The 22,904-nt window shown below is 47.2% G+C and overlaps 1 protein-coding gene and 1 long non-coding RNA gene across 11 annotated transcripts in view; one reads left to right on the top strand and one right to left on the bottom strand.

Annotated features, from left to right (window-relative positions):
- The window catches only part of LOC118419843 (homeobox protein Meis1-like), a 46,805-nt gene extending 34,415 nt beyond the window's left edge, over positions 1-12,390 (bottom strand). For 2 of the 9 annotated variants that reach the window (XM_035826520.1, XM_035826534.1), the window contains exons 1-8: positions 12,247-12,387; positions 10,793-11,096; positions 7,835-8,064; positions 7,272-7,422; positions 6,588-6,638; positions 5,836-5,886; positions 4,436-4,603; positions 801-921 (exon numbers count right to left, since the gene is read on the bottom strand). In XM_035826520.1, coding sequence (XP_035682413.1) covers positions 801-921; positions 4,436-4,603; positions 5,836-5,886; positions 6,588-6,638; positions 7,272-7,422; positions 7,835-8,064; positions 10,793-10,864 — 844 coding nt within the window. In that variant the 5' untranslated portion in view covers positions 10,865-11,096; positions 12,247-12,387. Of the gene's footprint in view, positions 1-800; positions 922-4,435; positions 4,604-5,835; positions 5,887-6,587; positions 6,639-7,271; positions 7,423-7,834; positions 8,065-8,241; positions 8,771-10,792; positions 11,118-12,246 lie in introns of those variants that run through there. The other 7 variants (XM_035826494.1, XM_035826473.1, XM_035826522.1 and 4 more) reach the window with 7 other exon arrangements.
- LOC118419896 overlaps positions 9,547-22,904 on the top strand; it is a 49,820-nt gene continuing 36,462 nt past the window's right edge. Inside the window, exon 1 of one of the 2 annotated variants that reach the window (XR_004831678.1) lies at positions 9,547-10,619. This is a non-coding gene — a long non-coding RNA (uncharacterized LOC118419896). The remainder of the gene's footprint in view (positions 10,620-22,904) is intronic. The other variant, XR_004831680.1, reaches the window with a different exon arrangement.

Below are 22,904 nucleotides of genomic sequence, written 5' to 3'. Positions count from 1 at the left end.
TCGTGCAGCATCTTACGAAGGTGAAAATTTGGGGTGCATTTTGCTATGGGTGGTAGTTATTTACATTCACAGTGCAGTGTTCAAAATCAACGGAAACAAAAAGTGATACACTCTTCTTTTCACTTTCCCAGTAAATACTTGTGGAAATGCTTTCTAATCACACTTTTAGTAACAAATGTCAAACCACGGTTTGAAGCCTGTTCAGCCCTGTTAAGTTTGGACACTGCCCTGTGGTTAGAGTACACTGAAGTGTATGTGCAAACTTCTCTGTTTCCAAAGGTGGCACGGAGCTCAAAAGGAGCACATGTTCTGTAGCCGAACCCTTCTTGCGGTGACCCTCTTCACATGGAACAGCCTTGCGTCACCGACACGGAGATGTCGATTTTTCAACAAGCACGCCCGAAAAAATTTCACCTTTTGAACTCTTGTGTTTTCATGCCATGATTAGCAGACTTTTTTGGACAAGTACTGCCACCCACAGGACCTAACTTTAGCACTTTCAAACAGGTCATATAAATTTTGCTGATTACTTTCACTCGATTGATCAACTCAACTTCTTTTTTTGATCGTGCATCACCTAATCGGCTCAATAAATACAGCAACGGTCGTACTTACCTACACTTTGTAGACACAATCTTAACTGATGCAGGCCACAAGGACTATTTTGGAAAGGGTAAAACTTTCAAGTAGATTCCTATCAGCTAGAAGAGGGAAAAGTCCTACTCTGAGCAAACGAAGAGACGGTAAGGTGTGGTCTGTGCCGCTCCTATTTGCGTGCAGCGCAGCCTAGAATCGGGTACCTGTTTCACTGTTGTTGTCGCCACTCTGTGACGGCTGTGTTCCCAGTGGCCCCGGTGTTCCGCCCGAGTTTGTGGACTGTGTGTCGTCGGCCCCTCCGTACGAACCCGGCTGTTGGTGCGACTGGAAAACACAGAAAACAACCTGAAGTCAAAACGAGCGGTCACAGAATGGGGCAAGTTTTGTCCACATGGTAGGTCATGGTGAGGATGTTGTTAGTATGAATGGGCTTACACATAGAAAACATGTGCGCTGATACTACTAGCAGTAGGTATTGACAAACTGTACTGTTTCATCTTACTTAGGACCTGCCTGCAGCACTAGATGCCAGGGACTCAAGGAGAAATACTCAAAACAGCATGGGTCAGGCAGCCTAGGAGAAAGCCTTCTCAGTTCAGGAGCGAGCTTTTCAACAGTCCATACAAACAACCGATGTTCCTAACAGCACATGTCAACATTTCTACAACTGGCACAGGGAGGCGTTGGCAGCCCGTTACATGTAACACACTGCCTGGCTTAAGCATGGGCAGAACCAGAGTACAGTAAATCATAGCTCATTCACTGGGACCTTACAACAGCAAAAGAAGATTACGAAGATGAAATTAGGAAATAAATGGTGAAACCCTATAGGGCTAAGGAAAATTAAATCAGGTAAAATATGAATAATCAAATTACACAAAACAAGGAGAACACAGACAAAATAAAGGCAGCTACCATTTTCCAGTAATCAAGGCAGAAGGTACCGGTGTTTCCAAATCGGTCCAAGGCAGTGAAAATTGTTCTCCAAGGAAGGATGATGAGTGAGAAAGGCGTCAGCTCCCGTGCGTACACTAGCAGGAGTGACTAGAGAGGCTGACGCGGTTTGCCTTTTATGTGTGAAGTGTGTAGAGGGTGGGCACCCCTGACGTTTCTGTCAGGTGCACATCAACGGGCCGTCACCACCACATCAAGCACCTTTACACACACAATTTTGTCAGCCCTTCGCTCTGGCAAAACAATCCACCACAAATGATTGAACAAGGGAGGTCCCTGGCCAAATTTGCCCAGGGTAAGTACATGTGATGGAAGATAAATACACACTCATTCACACACAAAAAGTCAGATGGCATGGGCCAATCTAGGTGACATGTTGCCTAACCTGGGCAGTCACGGCTTGCACACCAAACTGGACATGCCGCTCACAAAACCAGCCTGAACTCAAAATCACAGGAACAGATTGCAAAAGATCAGGAACAGAGGGCTCAGGACCTCGCAAAAGTAATTATTTTCTCAACAGCAGACTTTTCCGAGCGGCAGGTAATTCAATTGATGCAAGTTAAGCCAATTTGGCAAGCATTTTGTTATTGACTTGGAGTTGCAAGAATCAATACAGCCTTAATTTCTGGGTATATTTCTGGGAGGCACAGACCCCTTTACCAAATGGGAGACGATCATTCATGTGAATTAAAGTTAGACCCTGCCTAAGGTCTCAACGGTTAATCACCATTCGTCTGAGAAGGTACTCTGTGGTATGGACACACCTCGCACCCCAAACAAAGGACCTTGCCAGAGCCATTATGTGCGATAATGATATTGCAATTACTGCTGGAAAGAATACACTCTCAATAGCAGGACTCAAATGGAAAATTGGACTGCCGGCTTTTTTTCCTTCTCGCTTTGGAAAATGGGAAAAGAACAGATATGAAAATGGCCCTGCACTGCCGTGGCCTACCATCAAACTGGGATAATGGGAAAGGCCAGAATATAATGGGGACCTTTCCGTGCCATTTAGTGCCTAGGTGCCCCACTCGTGATTTCCCCACTTTGAAATGAACTAGCCAATTCTGGCTGGATGCTTCATGCCCCCATTTCCCCCAGATTAAGGGAGGACCAGTCCACAAGCAGGGAACGGCTGGATTCTGACTGGCGTGCAAAACAACATATCACACTTTCTCAAGTAGTTGCAAGGTTTTGTCCACATTAGCTAGAAGGGCATCAGTTGTAAGACTATACCATGTGCTCCACACACCTTTGGCTTGCCTAAGCTTCAAAATGTCACCTGGAAACTCAAACTTGCTAACTACAAAATTGGCTGATCCCGGGAAAGGAGTCACTCAGAGAAACTGCAATGTTTACTGATGGCAGTAGATTAATGAAGGGTCATGATGTAATGTGGAATTATGTACAAAAGGACTCGGGTCACCCATTCAGACTGCCTAACGACCTAGCGCGCCCTGTACCAGTCATTGTCAGACAAGCTGACAGGTAAATTTGGTTATTAAACTTGTGAGGTGGAATAAAGGCGGTGTGTGCTTACAAATAAATTTTCCTTGACAGCTACAGAGCCAACACCTGGGGGGAGGGCAGTGCTACAGACACGGGCGGCCGGAGGGCCTGTGCCTCCCGACCACAGTTTGCCTGTTTACTGGGTGTCAGGGAGCGGGCAGAGGCTACATGACAGTTCACAAGCAGACACTACTTGCCATCTGCCCGGCTGGAAACAGACTGGTAACAGCCCTCCAGACTTGATTAATCCTGAGCCCCAATGCCCCAGCCAACTTTAAATGATCCGGCTTGGGGGCCCTGCACAAACTAACTAGCAACACAACACAAGCGTTGCCTGCATTTCCACTTCATTTCCCTGCTGGAGGGGTAGGCTTCTTTTTTTACTTTCAGCCCCTGCACACTCATTGTGTAGGGTCTTTTCAATTGCTTCTGGCCCCTCGCACATAACAACAGACGTCTGTTTGCATGCACTTTGTATATCTCAAGGTTCATCTGACTATGGGTCGGAATCCCATGTTGGGGCAGGGGGACCAATGTGACATCCGCACGGCAACAAGAACCTTAGTAAGTACAAACCTGTTGGCACATTTATTCAGGGAGGCAAGTTCAACTACACTATTATTTTGTGGTGGTGGAGATAGGGCTCCAGAGGGCACCCCGTAGCTTTGGACACCCCACACAAAAAGTCTCCACAATGTGTTGTTTTTACCAGAGGGGACGAAACTGGATTTTTCATTAAGGCATCGTTTGGATCTGACTAGTCAAGCAGAAGGTCCTGTGTTCCAGGCCTTTCATGTATAAGACAAAGACCCGACAAATCTAGGCCTAATAGACTGGGACTAGCCTGTAAAGGAGGCAGGCCATTAAATTGAAAAGCAGCCATCCTACAAAAGAAGTCCAACTACTGTGTGCAACTCATTTCTAGCGCTGAATGAGGCAGCGTCCACACAAAGCCACTCACAGATAGCTGAGAGGACAGTCGCCACAGAACAATGGCAGCAGCAATTAACCATGATTTTCAAATAAAATGGCAATTTGATGTGAAAGCCACACCGGAATAGGGCAACAGGAAAGCTGCACCTCTCCCGCTCCCAATCTGCTACTGCTGGGTCCCGCCATTGAAGTGTAAGCTAAGCCCTGACAATGTGTTCGGGAAGTGTTGGAACATACTCGGAACACTACCCAAAACAAGCTGCCATATGACCCTGTGTATTGTGTACCTTTCTAATACTCTCTTAATGCAAGATCCAACAAGCAACAGAAATATTACACAACCCTCTCAATCACCATGGCCAGTTAAATGAAACCGATGAAGGTCTAAGGTATGAACACAGATAGTGAGCTTTCGAGATAAAAATCAGTGCAAACTTACCTGGTCGTGTGTAACACTTGACTCTTGTTGACCGTCACTCGACGTAGACCCGCTTTTGGTCGGCCCTGCCGGAGCTCCATCCCTTTCATCTATCACGAGGTCTATGGGCATTTTCCCTTTTAGGCAACTAATGTAGCGGTGGCAGAAATTGTCACAGAGTTCGTGAACCTGAAACAAAAGAGAGCAGAAGACACGCGGTTTACTCAGGTGGCTGACAACATGCCCGCCTACGGGGCTGGGGATGGACACCTCCCAACCACCCAGGCCTTCCCTCACAAAACAAAAACGGCACCTCACAACTAGGGGCAATTTACGTGCCTTCAAGTTGAGACAACATGGCGGTTTAGGGGCCAAGGTACACAACCATTTATTTGAAGCCGTACGTTATAGTTTTGTGTGCCTCCCGTTACACAGCAATCAAATAAAATCCCAGGTCATATATATACGTCCATCCATTTGACATTCCCTCCTTAGCCCATGCTGAAATGGTGAAGCAAGAGGTCGATTCATGTCCATAACTCTAAAGCCATAGTGGCTCCTGCCGTATCATGATTGATTCCTGTTGTGGAACCAGCCTATCCACTGATCAAGCCCACTACATAAAGTCAGCACAATAAATAATTTGGCATAATGCACATAAAGTTGGGATGGCCACAGTCCTTGAGCCAAAACGGCCCCAAACACAAGCAGACATGCAAATGTCCCCCAGCATAATAAAAACTGCTGGGTCCATAAATCTGGTCCTAGTCCCTACTGGGGGAATTATCCCTGCCCCTAAACAAATAGGGCAAGCAGGGGAAAAAGGACTGCCTACTTCCAACCCACTGAGTGCCCTTTTAAGGCTAATGTGCCATCTAAACAGATTAAGCATTTGGCCCAACAACACAAGCTATTTCACAAACAACTCTACCCACACACCCCTGTGGCCGGAGTGTACCTACGTAAACGACCCTCTGTCAGTTTTTCTCTGATATCCTCTAATGACCACTATACATCTTCTCAAATATAAATTTGTGTCTGGGGGATGCCCTGGCTAACCATCAGGTCCCGTTCACCAAAATCCCCCCACAGAGGCTAGTAAGACGCCTATCAACACAAATCTCCATCAGCCAAGTCCTAAATATTTTCTCCATCCATGTTTCATATTTTTAGTGGGCATTTTTATGAAGCTATGTCTAGCTGCCAAGGACATGATGGTTTGTGGCCAGCGCTGTGTGCGGATCTGAATGAAATGCCACTACCGGGGTTACTAAACCTCTCAGCTGGCACAACTTTTCAATCAAACCAATTCAAATATTTTGAACACCAACAGTTCCCAGTTTTGTAACCATTTCACACAATCATTCATGCCTGGTGTTCTAAAAACAATCACAGTAAAAAAAAGAAACACAATTACAAACCTTTTCTAGCTCTAGCAAGTGGAATCGCAGGACCTGGATGGCTTGAATCATCTGCAAAAAAGGATGACATGAAGACGAAGAAAGTCAGGAAAATAATTTCATTTATTGTCAACAAAACACAAGTGGTAATACCCTTGGTGGTGTTCAGAACCACCTCTGACTTGCCTTGAAGAGGGTTATATTTACTACAGAGAGGGCATGAACTCCCTGGACTGAAAACACCCAGGCATGAATTACATTAGCCACTACATGATATTTGACATATATGCATGTACTCAATCGCAGCGTTTAACACACGCAATACGAAGTTGTGCGAATGCTTACTGGGTTAGAAAATCAAATCAACTGTGCTAGGTTTCTAGGGGCTTACCGGACCAACCAGGTTCAAATATTGCAATATGTATGAAGCTCTCGCACTGTTGGAAAGCATGCAGAATTCAACACTAGCCACAACAATACACCTTGCCTGAGAAATTGACAAAGCAACGAAACTGACAAGAAGTGCAGAAACTGACGCATTGTAACAGACAACGGTGTGTCTATTTCACAAATGAAAACGTAACTGCTTGTAGCAAACGGTAAATCTCCGTTCTTTTTCAATAAAATCGATATAAAGGCTCGATTCCTGCGTGCGATGGGAAACATCGCACCACTTGACAACATCATAACAATACACAAGCGGAGGGTTCTTCAACACTAGGTGACAATAACGCATCCAGCTGATAATGATGAATATCTGAAGGTGTACGTACCAATCCGTCCAGTTCGGGGTTTGCTGAGAAAAAGGGTTTTTCTGCTCTCGCCTGCATAGCAAAGAGAAATGGTAATCAGTCGTCTCAGAAGTGGCCGCCTGTGTTTTATCGCTAGTCGGATATCTCAGCACGATTTAGACAAAAATTACAAAGTGAATAAAGGCCGAATAGATGTAACGACATCCGACTCCGAAACAAAGGTAAACTTTTTCAACATTCGCAAGCATGGCGGGTCTAGTTTTGAGCACTACGCACTGCATGCCGTAGCGCTTGCACACACACATACTTCCACATGAAATCTTAACTGGAAAACTATGTGCAAAGCTTCCAAAAGCCCAAGTATTCACAGGCTGCCTAATTGGTATGATAAGCAAGTATCGGGCTCAGAAATCTGGTCCTTTTTCTCAAGGAATAATAGGCAGTAATGCGCCCTTTGATACCTGCGCTTACAGCGGCATATGATCGTGTTTAGGAGCGAGTTATCGCACTAGATCCGCCAGCTTGCAAATACAAATTACTTCACATTCATGAGGACAATCATTACGACCCAAAAACAACAGACAATAATCCGAGTTACAATAAACTACGCAATCGAGTGAAATGTAGACGATAGAAATGCACAATGGGATCAAAACCTCACAAGGCAAAAGGGAAAGAGGATGAAAATAAGTTGGTTGTTTTTACATTGAGTACCTGCTTGGCGAACACTGCGATGTCTTCGTTGAACGATTCGGAAGAGCATACGTCCCCGCCCGCAACTCCAGGCTCTCGTGGGGTGCATGTGGCCAGTTCGCACTTCTCGAAGACCAACGCAAGAAGTGGGAAAAGTGGATGCCTGTATGGGACACCAACACATCCTCAAATTAGAGTGAAATTGTATACAGTCCCATCCAGGGCGGCCATTTTGAAATGGACATAAAAATTGGCAGCATGTATATTTCATACGAGATTGATCGTCTGTTGCAATTCGTTTACAAACGGGCATCAATGATGAAATATATAGCAAATTATATAGAACTATCGCTGCCGACGATGCCATAAAATGTACTACGACATGTCCATTAGGTTGCTGTCAGCTTGCATTGGCGGGCCACCAGGTGGGGACCGTTCGGGGTCAGTCCGTCTGCGGGACGAGGCGCCACCGTGCAGCGGCAGTTCTACTTCCTGATTCCCGCGTGAACACATGTGCGCTACGGGGAGGTGCGATCCGGCCGGGTCGGGCCCGGGAAAAGTCGGGGCAAACTCACCCGTAGATGGCGTCCTTGTCTCGTTTATGTTGGTCATCCTGAGGACTGGACATTACCCCTGTCATGACGGAGTGCGCGGGGTGCGACGTCGGAAATTGGTGCATGCCGTGGCCGTGGTTCATCTGTAGCGGGCCGGGGTCCATGCGATGGGCGTGGGGGTTGCCGTACATAGACGTGGCGACCGCCGCCGCTTCCATGGCCCCGGGGTAGTGTGGAATGGCCGCGTCATACTGTAGCAAGACACACGGGGACACATGTAAGCAACGCACACAATACCTGTCTCACATGGCAGAACGGTTGCACTCTGAACCCTTCCGGGGCACACACAAACACATCGCCCCGCCATCCATCCACACTCTCGCTGAATTTCCAAACTTCAGAACTCGCTAGCATGAAACTGCACCTACCCTTTGCGCCATCTGACCGCTGCAGATCCCCTCTGACGTGTAAACTTAGCCCGAGAGCCGTCCCTGCTTCGCGCCTTTGATTTCAACTGGCTTGTTACTCGCTCTGTCAGTTTGAACGTACCGGGGACTTTCTAAGCTTACACAAGAATGTCAGGCAACAGAAGGAAATGAATGTCGGCCCGTCAACAAGCGCCTGTAACAAAACTGTCGTGTCTCGTGGCTTTTTGCCACTCAAGCTGTCAATCAAAGCGCGGTTGTCATAGTACTGAATGACTGATGATCTGTCATGAACTTTGGGGTTTCCAGCAAAATGCAAACTACCGAGCGCTGTGCAGCGCCCCCGCGGCCCGACCGGCTTTTTTCTCGATACTTTCCTCAACAACACGAGGTCTGACCACGTCGAAGCGCATATGACACGAAAATCGCTTAGTCTCACACTCAGAAGCTCTCTCTACGACACACGGAGGCTCTTCGAAACAAAGGGTTACAAGCCGAAATGATCAGTAAATAGACCCCGTGTGTACAATGGGACGGGTACAACACGCCGGCGGGGGTGGCCGCTTTACCTGGGGGAAATTTTATTCCGCGGTCTTCCCGCGCTTTTTCATACACTGGGCACCCAGGGAACCTTTCTTCTTTCATAAGCGTCTAGTCAGGGGACAGTAAGTAGACTATCAGCCTCACAGATTTGCTGGGTAATCAAAAATGTCGCGTTCTGTGGCGCTACCCACTTCTGTGACAGCGACGCTCAAATCAATTTTCCACAATGGGAATGCTTATGATAATTTCGTCAATTATTTGCCGGTAACTTCGTGCTGGAATCCTCCCCGGACTTTCTGTTTGTTGAGCCGGTGACCGGAAGATATTAGGCCAAATCGGAACACGTTGTCACAGCAATATCGTCCTCAAGCGACATCATATTCGACATATTGTGGCGGGATGAATTCACTTCCGCATTGCCGGGACCAGGCTTCCCTCCCCCGTTCGTGCAATGCGCGCCCACTCCGCTGGCGGGTGGAACCGCCCAGTCTCGCTGCAGCGGGCAATTTACGTCTATCAACCAATGGGATCCTCTGAAAATCGCCAGCCGAGCTAATATACACAAAACACTCAATTATCTCAGTTTCATTCTATCATCAATCACTGCTCCGAGTGCGAGATGGGGGCGGAGCGCTACACCTCTCCGGGCCGAAGGGGCCCCGCGAAAAGTAAAGATAAACAAGCAGGGCAAAACCTTCAGCAGAGGGACACGCCGGGCCGGTCGCCGGGCCAAGTCCTACCGGGTCGACTTGGTAGGTGTGCCGAGAAAAGTTTCCGAGTTTTACAGCGGTTTTATTTGGGGTTTCCTGTCGCCTTTCTTTTTTATGAGAGGCGCTCTCCTTTCCCTTGCTTATATACATCCTGTCGCAGGTCGATGCCTCCTTCCCTGGGACCAGGGAATGCTCGAGTTGATATACCCTCTGAGTTTGATGATGAGCGTGCAATCGCATCATGCGCTCGGCTCATTCAACCGCGCCAGAGCAATAATATTCCTGTGATAATGATTGTGACAGCGACGCTTCAGTGCCTCGAGCTGAATATAGATACATACATGGCGAAAGAGATAATGATAGCGGTGATGATGAAGATAACGATGCCGCTCTAACGTTACCAACTCTCGCCTGTCGCATGTCATATTTCCCAAGACCTTCCCGCCATAAAATCGGACACGAAGAAAATCCAACCAGCCCTTAAACACCAATTTAGCCCAAGTGGCTGTCTTTTAATAAACATATTATGGAGCAATTGCTGCAGGAAGAAAGACTAGATTGAATGAGAATTTTGAGTAAGCGTGAAACCAAATATACGATATCGCTTTAAAATGTTGATCGCGAGGGAGATAGAAGACGTGCGGGAGTCGTTTAGATGAGGAGGGGATAGGTGGCGAAGTACTGAAGGAAAAGAAATCGTTACACAGGGTGAATGTGACAGTAGGGAGCTGCAAGTGCACGAGCCTGACACAATGTACACAACAGGAAAAGACAACTTGTCACATGCGATGTGCACGAATAAAGAGGACCCCGCGGAAAAGCACACTTTTATGTATATACGCATCTAGGCATTAACTTGCAGTTTTATGTCATGATTTTCTGCGGTCGATGAGAAATAATTCCAGCACATCAGCGATGCCTATCAAAGCGGGCTCGGGAGCCACCATTGATACATATCGGCCGGTAGATTTTCCCTGACAGATTTGTGGCCATCATATAATATCAAGCCTGGCCAAACGACCCCGGACCGCGAATTTGAAATAACTCTCTCAGTTCGTGGCAGTGGAGGCGGACAGGCCGGGTCGGCGCGGGGAGCATGCAGGCATGAACAGTGAGGACAGACACAAGGTAAGGACGGCTGGAAGGGCCCTCGTGCGGCTTACGATAGATATGTGTGGTAGCTGGGGTTTTCCAGCAACTTGGGGAAGGGATGGGGCGGGCTGACAAGGTTAGGTACATGCTGGGAAGATGTCTACCGTATCTGGGACTACGGGATGGGGTGTAGTGATAGTATTTCCCACCTGATGGCTGGATGCCACGTCTTCGCTGTAGTAGGGCGCGTCGTAGTAGCTCTGCTGTAGATACTGGTTCATGCTTCACGTTGTCAGAGTCTTGAGTGGCCAGCGGTGACAACTCCTGCCGCGTGTTGTACAGTCAGTAAGTCCGAAGGAGCGCTGGGAGAAGACACCTTGTGGGTAGTGTAGTCGTGCAGAGGTCCCAGTCGCCGCTCGCACCGAAGACGTCCGTCTGTTAGCCCAGCCCAACTCCTCGGGGTTCCACACGTCTCAGGAGGACTCTTGGCTGTCGAAGAATATCGGACGCAACCTAGAAGGCGAACAAACGTCGGAAGGATTAAATCAAACGTCGTCTACAGGCCGAGCTCTATCCTCCCTAATCATGTGTCATCGCGGATAAATCGGGAGCTCTAATAGACGAATTACAGTCTTTATTATAAGAAGACTGTCGCTAAACTACCATTTCTAGCTAGCTGGTCCCCCTGCGACTAGCTTATTTTCTGGATGTCCACGTGACGTCATTTTGACTGCCGCAGGCAATGGGCCTTACGGGAAAGCGACTCCGGAGTCATTAAATACTCCATTATGTATTGTTGAAGATGGTTTTATGGCGACAGCCAGACAAAACTAATGATACACCCAATTGCTGAGAAAGGAGTAAAGCCCGGCGCGAACTTTCGCACCAGCAGATCGGAAAATTGGCAACTTCGCTCTCCCGATCGCATTTACCCGAAGTGTCCGTCCCGCCCCTTTCTGTCAGTGAAGGTGCTAGCGCGAAACGCTCCCTGGACAGAAAGTAGTTTTTGGTGGACAAACCTTCCTTCCTATCCCGGTAGGCCGTGCACACTGAGTACAGCCCGAGTGCTCGCAGTAACGACAAAGGCCAGAAAATGGACGACGGAGGACCTTGACCCTCCTAAACAGTCCCCTCTAACCTTGTCTGCGTCTGACAGGCTTTCTGCACCTTTTTACTCGGACATAAATCTACCTGAATGACAAGAGATCGCGAGCTTTTCTCCCTCCAGGCTCCACTGTGCTCTAATAAGACAATATGTCAATAATTTTCGGCGAGACTTTCCGTCATCGATTTTTGGGGAGAGTTGTGGTAGCCTGTTTCAGACCCTCTCGATCACTCACGCCATCCCTTGCTCCCCGAGTAATCACCGTGACCGCTTCCGTCAACACCTCTGCTACCTGCCGCCTGCCGAGCCTGCCTCCCTGCCTAAACCACCAGCACATCGCTGCCTTCCTAACTTAAGCCTCGTCAGTCCCAAGAGTGAAGAACCTCCATGAATGCTTAATTGCCAGTGTGACTTAGGAATAACGCAATACGTATATAGATGCGGGCATGTAGAGTATTTCTGCTGCCAAATTATCCTGCCGGTCAGATCACTATTGACGGGGTGCACGGCTTGTTCTTCCCGGACGCACGAGCCTTCGACCGCGGGGCGCGGACCTACCTGGCCTGGGTGTCGGCACCCCACCGCGTCCGTGCCGGCTGAACTTCGGAAAGCTTTTCACCAAGTACGTGAAGGAGGGTTGTTCCCTGAACTCGTGTGGCGCGAGATGTACTATCTGCCGCTGCCGCTCCCCGCCGTTTTGCACTGACACTGCTTTGCAAATCGACCGCTTGCTATCAACCGTGCCGGCGAGCACCCATTCATCAAATGACAGGGACGAGCGCATCCCTTCCAAGTAGCGACATGCAAACTCCTCGGCTTTGCGTGTTCCTATAGATGGGACGAGCTATCACAATTGGCAGGTGGCTAGCGATCAGTGCTTTTCAAAGAAAAGAGAGAGAGCGGTATCCCCTATAACTTCCCTTGCCAAAGGCAGCGAAGTCTACGTTTACTTTCAACCATACCCTGTTACCATATGACATGACACACACAATACTTCAGACATGACTCCTCCAGCATCTTTTTGACAACTTTGTGTAAACTTTTTTTTCTTTTGATTTTCAAAGCCGCCGCCCGGATTACCGTGTAGCAAGGCTTGCCCCGAAGGAAGAGGAAACAGTAGGGATGCTATCACTGTCTTCTGACGTCTTTTTATAGTTCGTTGTCAGCGCTATCTCTTAGTCCGCATCTCTGCGGCGACGGCGACGTATTTTACGATCGTTTGTAACGAAAGTGACGTGAGGACAGTCCCCAGGGGCGTTTTCTGCCCGTGAGGGGCAGTCCTTGTTCTTGTTCTTGTCACTCGGCGTAGCTCAAGCCGCGGGCAGGCGGCTGATTGGAGATGACAGGGGCCGTCAGGACCGACAGGGTGGCCCGGTGATGCATGATGGCGGGCGCATCACACGCGCACACTGCCGCATCTCCCCTGTCACAGCGCGGTGTGTGATTAACACTTGCCGTCAGCGCGCACGGCAGCGCCAGGACGCGAGGGGGAGTTCCACCTGTCACCGACCATGATGGGGACAGATTGCCGCCGGCTCGCGCTGGCATTTACCGCGACACATCCTCCGGGGACGACTTCGCCTCGTCCTTCAAGGCGACATCGGGGGACGCTAAGGAAGTTTGACAGGACGTCTTATTTTGTTTGACATGTCATAAAGAAAAGCGACGGCGACGGGTCCTGACAAGGCTCGCGTCACGCTGTCTCACAGGACCTTTGTCCGATACAGAAGCGAGATGCCCATGCGCGGGACATTAAACTCATTTTATAGCAAGTTTATGTTATTTGCTCTGGATTTGCTGGTGATCTAATATTAATTGGAAATAAATGCCATGGACCGCTGGCCTTTACTGATATTTGAAATTTTATCGCCTCGTAAAGTGAGAACATTTGTAAACTTGTAAGCCTCTTGTCAAGATGGCATAAAATCCTAATTAATCATATCCGTCCTCCTATGATAGAATATTCAAGTTAGTGTGCCTTGTCGGTGAAGGCGGCGAGATCTGTCGGTTCTCGGGGGCCGAGGATGAAAGGAAAAGGCGAGATGGTGCGGTGTATGCTTGGGTGACGTCCTCTTCCGCACATTATGCATTTGGACGTGGAGGAGAGCACACCGTCTCATCAGAGTCCAAGTCGATAATGTGTCTCCCTGCTACGCGAATTTAGGCACCGTGAAAAATGACCGCAGAGCTTCATCGTTTGTATGGCGCGACAGAACCAGACTGTGTCCGAGCACACGGGCCCTCCTGAATACTACAACAACCTGCGATGAGACGCTGGCTCAACTCAAGGAAGACATAGGGTTGTCATGTTAGCGTGAGATATAACTGTGTGAGATATGGGTCTTCGAGTTATCGTCATCCAATTTTACTCCCCGAAATTGTCATTGCCAAACCGTTTATCTTTTATTTTGCAATAGAATCTTCTCAAACCGTTTGATGTGCCACCTCTACTTTGAAATAGATATGACAATATTGAATGACGTGGTAAAAATGCCAAAACACGACACAAGACAAGCAGAATACATATTACTGAAAACAGATGAAGGCCCTACTCTTAGACAGATAGTGTCTTACAGGCTTTTCTCGAACACTAAAACGATCGCTCAGCTATCTGTACATAGCTTTGTTTCTTTTGAACCGCTGCATCGTCCAAATCTTTAGCTTTTACAAGGGAAGAGTGTTATTTCAAAGGCAGCGTCAATAATCTATACGAGAGGTCATGCCGAGTGGGTTGGGCCCAAAACACGACCATTATAAGAAACCCTCGGAGGCACGATACACCAAGAATTCACCAACTGATAACACTTCATCAAACACACACATGGTTCCCTAAAGTTTCCCTCGCTTCCCATAACCCCATTCAAGTATTATACTCGTCTCAAATGGAACGATGCTTTGAGAATTATTTTATTGACAACGTTGTTGAAGATAGGGCCAACTTTGAAGTTGTTTTATTGAGGGCCAATTCAGAGTGAATGGATTGAGGCCCATCTCCGTGAAATGTATTTATCTTCACAACCAGGAGATTATATTTGACTTATTTTCCGTTTTGTGCTCCTTTCAGTTCGTGGATTTTGTCTTCTGTAAGCACAAAAGTGCCGGAGCCATTTATACAAATTATCAGAACATCCACAGTGAAACTCGCGTGAATTAATGAATCGGAAGACAGATATTTCTCTGTAATCATCATGACCTGTCGGATGCCGTTATGACTTATCTCCCCGGTCTCCTGAATACGAGATAAAAACAACAACACGATACCCCTCATTTTACTCCACAATCTATCAAGTTTGACACAACGCACTCGATGTAAACATAGAAACAAACAGGAACAGAAGAAGAGATATCTTATCTCGAGATATTCTCAAGTTCTACGCTCTCGTAGGCATTTCATTTCGCATGTGCATATACGTCCCCTATGTAGGATTTACGGGTGCTACCTCGGGCTATATCTGCCTGATATTTTGCACGTATTTCAATGAAAAATAGACAGCATACGCTGTCGTGAAAAAAGATGACACTTGCATGTGTATTCAAGTATCATCCTAACAGGACGGCGCGCGCCAGGGGGAGGGAACGTGTCACCTACAATGTAGGGCTGACGTCCCAGTGCTCGGTAATAAATGACCCAGCTTACCTATCTCAGCGCCTGCAGTCAAATGAAATTTAGCTCTCATATGGGTTCTGAGATTCCTCTAGATCATGGTGGCAAATTTGTGGCGAGGAAGGGGGAATTCTAATCCGAAATTCGTAAATATGTGCGTGAACTGTATAAAGCTAGATGTGCGTTTGCTGTGCCAAATGTTCAGTTAAGGTTAGTGGTTGGAAGATGATGCCACTTGTTCTTCAATAATGAAAATTTATTGCATCGTTATGAAAACATAATTCACAAGTATTTGGCAAGCCATTTTCCTACAACGTTGGCTTTAATTTTCGTCTTTTTCGGAAACTAATTCTTTGCAGTAGCGAAGAGTTCTCCGTCTCGAGTTGATAGATAACAGCAAGGAAAAGATTCCCCTCCTCCATCTTCCTCCCCTGTCTAAACAGGCTCCATTTTTCTTGATATGATCCGTTGTAGTATCCAGAAGAGGAACAGAAATAGCTGGCGTATGGTCGGCAGGGGGGATGGCGCCGTGTTGTACAGGTGTTTAGTGAATAGGTGGATGATGTACGGCCCTCAGCAGGACGCCATCCCTCCCTTGATGAGATCCTCCACATGTGGGCGACACAATCCGACTTTATTACTCTCGCTACACACCCATCATTGCTGCGGATATTCAGTTCAGAGAGCGCAATAAACATCAATCGGAAGGTATTTGTAAGATTCCCTCCTAACAGTATCGTTTTGCGGCCGATTTCGTTAAAGTTTTTTCCATTACCGCCTGGCCGCCCGTTCTGGAGCGTCCTGCTGATACCTGTAATTTTCGGCAGTTACAGTCGTTTCATATGGCATAAATATATATACACAGCGTTGCGAGCTTGAAATCAATGTCCCCGAATTTTCGCGTTGAAGGCACTTGACCTTGTTGGTTTTTGTTCTACCTGCACCCATTGATTTGGTCGATTTCCGACAGGACCTCATACATCACTTTCACTTCATTTGTTGCCAATTTCACCTGTCCAGCTGATTTCTCCTGTCGGTATCTGATAAGTCCCTATTGCCTCTTGTCAACCGCCAAAATATTCGCTCCCATTCGAAAAATACTTCAAAAACTGAAATACTTGATCACCATAACTAAACTGGTGCTACGGATCATTATTTCAACTCTCATTGAATAAAGATCAAGATAACAGGTATAACCATGAAGGTAATGACCCAATAGGATGATTTCCTCTCAAGATATCGTCCCCTTATCGTGTTATTCTGGCAGAAACGGCACAATTGCAGAGCATTTATATTTGATGAGGTAAACCACGATGTACGGAATCGTCCTCTGTTTTTGTCACGCCTACACAACAAGGGCATTGTCTTCTTCAGTGTCAGCTACCCCTGAGGCTGTATGCACAACCGGGTGCTCTGTTGTTGTTATTGTTGTTGTTGTGTCTGTGCAACTTGGTCTGTGTGTCACACAAGGCGTTTCTGTCATCATGTGGTGTCAGTCTGATTACAGTTGATGTACCAACTGCATAGGTACGAGGAAAAATAGTAGAAATTGGCAAAACAAACAGACAGACAACAATGCATGTCAGAGGAGGTACTAGTCGGCCTAGGAGTACAGTTTCCTCAGGATCAGATCACAAACTGTACTCCCAGGCCGGCTTACAGCTCTGGCATGTTATCTGTCTTTTTGACCTATTTCTACTATTTTTCCAGCGACCTATGCATTCTGGTAGAGACTACTGTTGATGTAAATAAAGGCATGTTGTCTGGCGGCATCTCCTCCACACAGCCTCCTCTGACTCATTACACCAGCAAGACAGATTAAAGCCGAAGCGACAGGAAGATGAAAACAGAACGGCAAAGGCCTTGCTGTGCGAGGGGAATTGCTCTTTGGGGAGACCAGGGAGATATTAGCTGAGAAAGCAGGAGTATCATTGCACATTGTGTGCAGACATAGCTTTTCAGCCTTCATTTGTTCTCCTTCCAGATTTTTAATTGGGATGGTTCCGCTGCCGTGGTTAAAAGTTGATAGAGCTGGATGTACTCAGTCAAGATACATGGTGAACTGATTTTCTACTGACATGTAGTTGTTTGTTCATCATATTATCATTTCTTATATGTTTGAAAGTCATCAATGTAGCGATGTCACATTTAAGGGTTAGGTGGCATTGCGGAGCTAGAGGATCCGAACGTTTCACATTGAAGAACTGACAAGAACTTCTGAGATTGTTCTTGTCGCGTCGAGACCGAACATGGAGCTCAGCGCCAGTCAAGCCGCGCAACATCACAGCAAGCCAACATTATACAATCCTGTTAAATTTAGATAAATCCTGGGTCCCAACTAGCAGACGTCGGGAAGATTGATCCTCTCGTTCGTCGTGTTGGCCTCTGCGAGCACACCTGCGTGAGATTGCATACGACGTCTCCGCACACAAAGGACAGATTAAACAGTGGGATTCCCATACGTCTTCCGCCCGGCAGGGGGACCGCGAGGCGCTGATGCGGCAGCCACGAATATGAATATATCTCCTGACATAGTCTTGATGGGCGGGCGGTTTGAAGAGGAGGAAAATCTTCTGTCCGGTCAAGTGGGATTAATTTGGTCTCAGCCTCTAATCATTCTTTTCCGACTTCAATGGAGCACTTTGTTTTGCGACATGAGCGCTCACCTGGTGGAGTAATAATTTTTGCAATTTGCGGTCGTTATAATTTGCTGTAGTGTCATCTTAATGGATATTCCGATGTTAGAAACAATATAGGTAATTGTGAAGATATGGGGCAGCAATATATACGAGACAACATTGACCTAGCTTAGCCTGGGTGCCGTTATAGTTAGTTTTCCGCGCTGCTGTGCTCCCTGGTTGTACTTGAAGTTTGTTACTGGGGAGATGGGAGCCCAGGCAAACTAACTAGGATGGCATCAAGGCTAGATTTTGAGTAGGTGGCCTGGTTTCACTTCATTTACAAGAATGAATAAATAGATGAAAAACCTTTATTCAAATTTATTGCACGTCAGTGCTCTTACAAGATAAGTACATGCCATAGTGATACAGCACAAGTACTATTGTTACATTGATACACAGCTAGGGAAGCCTTTGCTGCTGATACCATCGGAAACTAGCGACAGAAGTCAGCACCACAGCTAGCTTAGGACAGGGACAATGACGAGAGGACCTCCACTGCCAGGTCATGACGCGTCACTGACAGGACCATGTCGCGATGACGCACCACTGACAGGTGGTGTCAGGGCCCTGCGCGAGGGTTGGCCCCGCCGCCCTTCTGCAGCAATCAGCGTGAGTACGGAATGATTACTGTGCCGGGGTGTCGGAGGAGGCGAGGGGAGGTGCCGGGGAGAGGACCTGTGTCATCACCGCCATATTACAGCACTGATGAAACACGACAAGGTCACAAACTGGGAGCCGGGACATGCCAGCGGCGCGGTGCATCACGGGATAGGACGGGAAAACTTTCCGCGCGCTCTGCTGTCTTCTGCGTTAATGACGTGTGTACTGGAATCCGATAGTAGATTTGATATTCCCCAAAAAGATACGTCACTACCAGAAACTGTACCTCGTCCAGAGGATTGTCGAGTAAACTTCAGGCCCTCCTCCCAGCGCCTTATCTTTGTAACGTTATAACTGCATGTACAGCAAACCGGGGATCTTCCTGATGGTTGATGCAGAGGGTTTGGCGCATCTCTGTGTAAGACGGTGTAGACTGAGGGAAATTAGATGTAACAAAACGCAAACAAGAGTAGCTCGATGGCATTGTTTGACAGACTAGACTCTGTAAGACACATCTGCACTGTGACTGTATGTATAAGTAACTACCATGCCGGTGGTCCTGTCCCAATTCGTACCGATTATGGCTACTCGCACACTAGTAGTGCTTGGTTGTATGTGTGAATGTCCACGGCTGTTTCATGTAACGTTATATGCATTCCATAGACGAATGAGCAGATAAACAGCGTCCCTGACTTTCTATACTAATTGTATATTAAAACACGGAAAGTAACATTCGCGGCTGTAGAATGCACGCACTTGAGATCCCCTGTAGATTGTCATGTACAGACAGCTTTACTACTGTTTCTACTGAAACGTGCGTAGGAAAATCACAGGTACTGACTGAATCATGTCCTAATGTTCACGGTGTAAACCATGCACAGCGATGCTCAGATCGAAGGCACACATATAACCAGAAGTTACAGCAATTCTGCAGTTCCATTAACCGAGTTGCATAAAACAATTGCAACAGGTGCAGCCTGCGGTAAACCTATACTTCAGAAAATTGAAAAATTACATATGCATGGTCGATCCCAGGGTTGTTGAACCCATAGGATAAACTAAATCCACGGTATAAACAGACTTCACATATATATCTTCTGTCATGTTTTAGTCCTTCCCACCATGTCGGTCTCGGCATATAAAGGTGCTTTGGTTTTCACAACTGACTCTCAATTTAAACTTATAAGATTGACAATTACTTTTGATCCAATTCTGTCTGCCTACACGAGGTTTACGATGCTTTCTTTATGTTATAAACCGTATAAAGGTACTTAGGTAGTTTTAATATGTACCTCACAGAGAGAAACAAGTGCTGAGATGGGTTTTTCTTGCATATACAGAACCAATCTTATTAGAAACCTAAGGTGGAGAACTCTATGAAGAATTTACAACAAGCGAAAGGAACGATGTGAAGTTAACCATTTGATGTTTATGTGTTCATCAATTTCTGTTTCAGTTAAAAAGATGTTGGTTTGATAACTCTGGGAGGGAAAGGGTGGTGTATGCTTCATGTCAAGATCAACTTGGTATGATGCATGTTCAAAGGATATTATTATAACTGAAGACTATGGTTAGTGGGTATTCATTATGTATTCTTTAAGCATACATGCTTTACTTAATGATGCGGATGTGCATTATTGTGTGTATTCTTTTATTACGATTCTTTGCTAAAAGTCAAAGACTCCCTTCTGTGTCTACTCTAAATGTTATTCCCTACGTGTCATGCTCCTCTCGATCGAAGCGATCCGTGCAACATGTACATACACCATTCGTTTGGATCCGTTCATTTTCTTGTCAACGAAAACTTTGACAAATTCCAACACGAGGCCGCTTTAATAAAGGGGAGATGTTTGCCTGTCGTTTCAAGTTCAGTTACCGCGCAGCTCCGCCGCCGCGCATGGAGAAAGCGCGACTCAGCAGTATCGACCACGTTGGCGGCACCGATGCCGGGATTTCCTGTAATAAGCTGCAAAATCCCGGAACGCACATCGAATGAGGGAGAAAGTTGACGGGAAGTTTTCCGTAATTTTTCACCGGGCGTCTTTAATTGCTTTGATGTATTTAGGGAAACGATCCGCGAGGCGAGGCACCACATTGGCGCGATCGGGAGAGGCGGCTGTAGCTTAGAAGCGCCCGTCTGAGGATCCAGATATGTGAGCGGTCGGTGATATAGAGGAAGTCCTCCGCGCGTGAGACCATACCAATTAAACAAATTGCACTTATGCGTCCCATGCTCCACGCAAATGGCGCTCTCTAACTTACAGAGCATCGTGTCAATAGCCAGTAATGACAAAATCCCGACTTTCCGGAAAATACCCCGCGCGCGGCTTTTCTGTAATGAGAAAAGTTCCCACCTCACCATTTTTCATCCGCGGAAGAAATTGCATGGATGTATTTAGTCGAGCGGACCAAACTTCATGCCGTATTTAGTGGGATGGAGCTTCGCAGTTCCGTCCATATCGTTCCATATGGGATAATAAAGTTATAGCTGCACTCCATTTCGCGTTGCCATGGCGACCAACAGACAAGGGTCACATAGCTCTATTTGTTTTTTGACACTAATCACAGGCGAGATGAAATATTTACATCGGAGTTATACCGAAACCGGAAGACGATTTATCTTGGATGGTATCGAGCGTGGAGCTGTCTTTGCCCCCACTGTTCATCGACCGGCCATTATATTGTTTGGCGAAGCCTGGGCCGCGCACATCTCTTTTCCATACGTACGGCACCCCTCATCCATCACCCCTGCTTCCAGAACCATTTTATTCATTTCTCCCCCTCTCGTGCGCGCCTCCACAGACACAGTCGAGTCTCATTATCTCAGCCATTTTTCTCCCTCTTCGGTGACCTTGGCACCCTCATTTTGCGAGCTCGCTTTTGATTTGGAGCGAGAGCCCACTCTTCATGATTGACTTTCTCTGTTTCGACCAAGTACAAAGCGTGGCGGGGAACCCTGCGGCGGGTTTTGGGGGGAGGAAAGGGATTCGGTCGGGACTTCTCTACACTTTCTCATCTCCGCCGCTGCTCTGCTCAGCGCACCGTTCTCCATCAAGGGCAAACCAGCGACGCCGTGCTGTAATCGTCCGCGGTTTCCCTAATAAAAAGGTGGGAGGGAAGACGGGGTTTTAGTGGGTCAAGAGAGACCTATTCCGTGGCTTTACTATGTCTTTCCCCGTTGATAAGGACCGGGGGTGCACAATTTGTCTGCGTCCACTTCGGCTAGTTCTGTGGAGCCTCCGCGCGGCCCTATCGCGGGGCTCCATCTACTGCCCTGCGGCGGAGCTTCTGCCCGAATCGACGGCAATTGTGCACGGAGCAATCTAGATTACCCCGGTGTATCTTTGAAAGCAAGTCCGGGGGAAAAATCGACCATTCTCGCAGCCACTATCGGAAACAGTCCGCATGTTGATGGCAATCTACAAGAGTTTGCCTTTTTCCGGTCCGCGCCGAGCAAAATGTCCGCCAGGAAAGTGGCGCGGTTGTACATGACGAAAATGCATTCGGACGTTTTGAATTGCGCGAAATGAGAACTTTTTACCTGACATCTGCCTATCTCAGCCACAAAGCGAAATGGACTGGGCAAAAACCTTTCAGGCCGGTAGTCGATTTCGTCCGATTCCGGTGCGAGATAGAACACATCCATTTACATGGCTGGGGCCACTTACAGACTACATCCTATACTACATCAAGGCTTTCTGCTCTCGCACAACACATTTTCTTACATAAGCCTGAAAAATGCGAACCGTCAGAGGCAATGTATCGATGTTTCTGTCTTCGGAAGTGCAGTCCCTCCACTCAGACTCCACCCCATCTCCCTATGGCTATACCCCTTCCGTTCAGGACCAGAACAATGCGTCTTCAAATCACCTGATGAGGACAAAACCGGGAGCGGTCTAGAGTGTTGTGGTGCTTCATCTAGCCATCCTGGGGCGACTATGAGAAGCGTCTGTGCCAGATTCTGTACAGAAATAGTTCTTATCTGTTCAATACCTACGAATCATTCAGCCAAATATTGGCAAAAGCCAGTTCAACAACAGGTCCAAGGCACTAAGGGCGGTTTGGGGACAACCTTGCTGAGAGCTCACCACATTCAAAAATGTTTTTAAGGTCCATGATTCCAAGTACAGGCAAAACTTTCTAAAGATGCAGCCTTTCAAAAGAAGAGATATAAATGTACCTAAAGTAAACTGAACATCTTCACACAAAGCAGGTATTTCAAACAACTAAGGAAGAACAAATACAAGAGGAGAAAAAAAGTAGGACCTCAGCATCACATTGCATGACAAACCAGCCTTGTTGTCCCCAAAGTAGAAAAATCCGTTTGAAAA

Source organism: Branchiostoma floridae, chromosome 1 (assembly GCF_000003815.2).
Source record: "Branchiostoma floridae strain S238N-H82 chromosome 1, Bfl_VNyyK, whole genome shotgun sequence".
Classification (NCBI taxonomy): domain Eukaryota; kingdom Metazoa; phylum Chordata; class Leptocardii; order Amphioxiformes; family Branchiostomatidae; genus Branchiostoma; species Branchiostoma floridae.
Note: the sequence above shows the minus strand (reverse complement) of the source record. Positions and strands in the feature narration are given on the sequence as shown.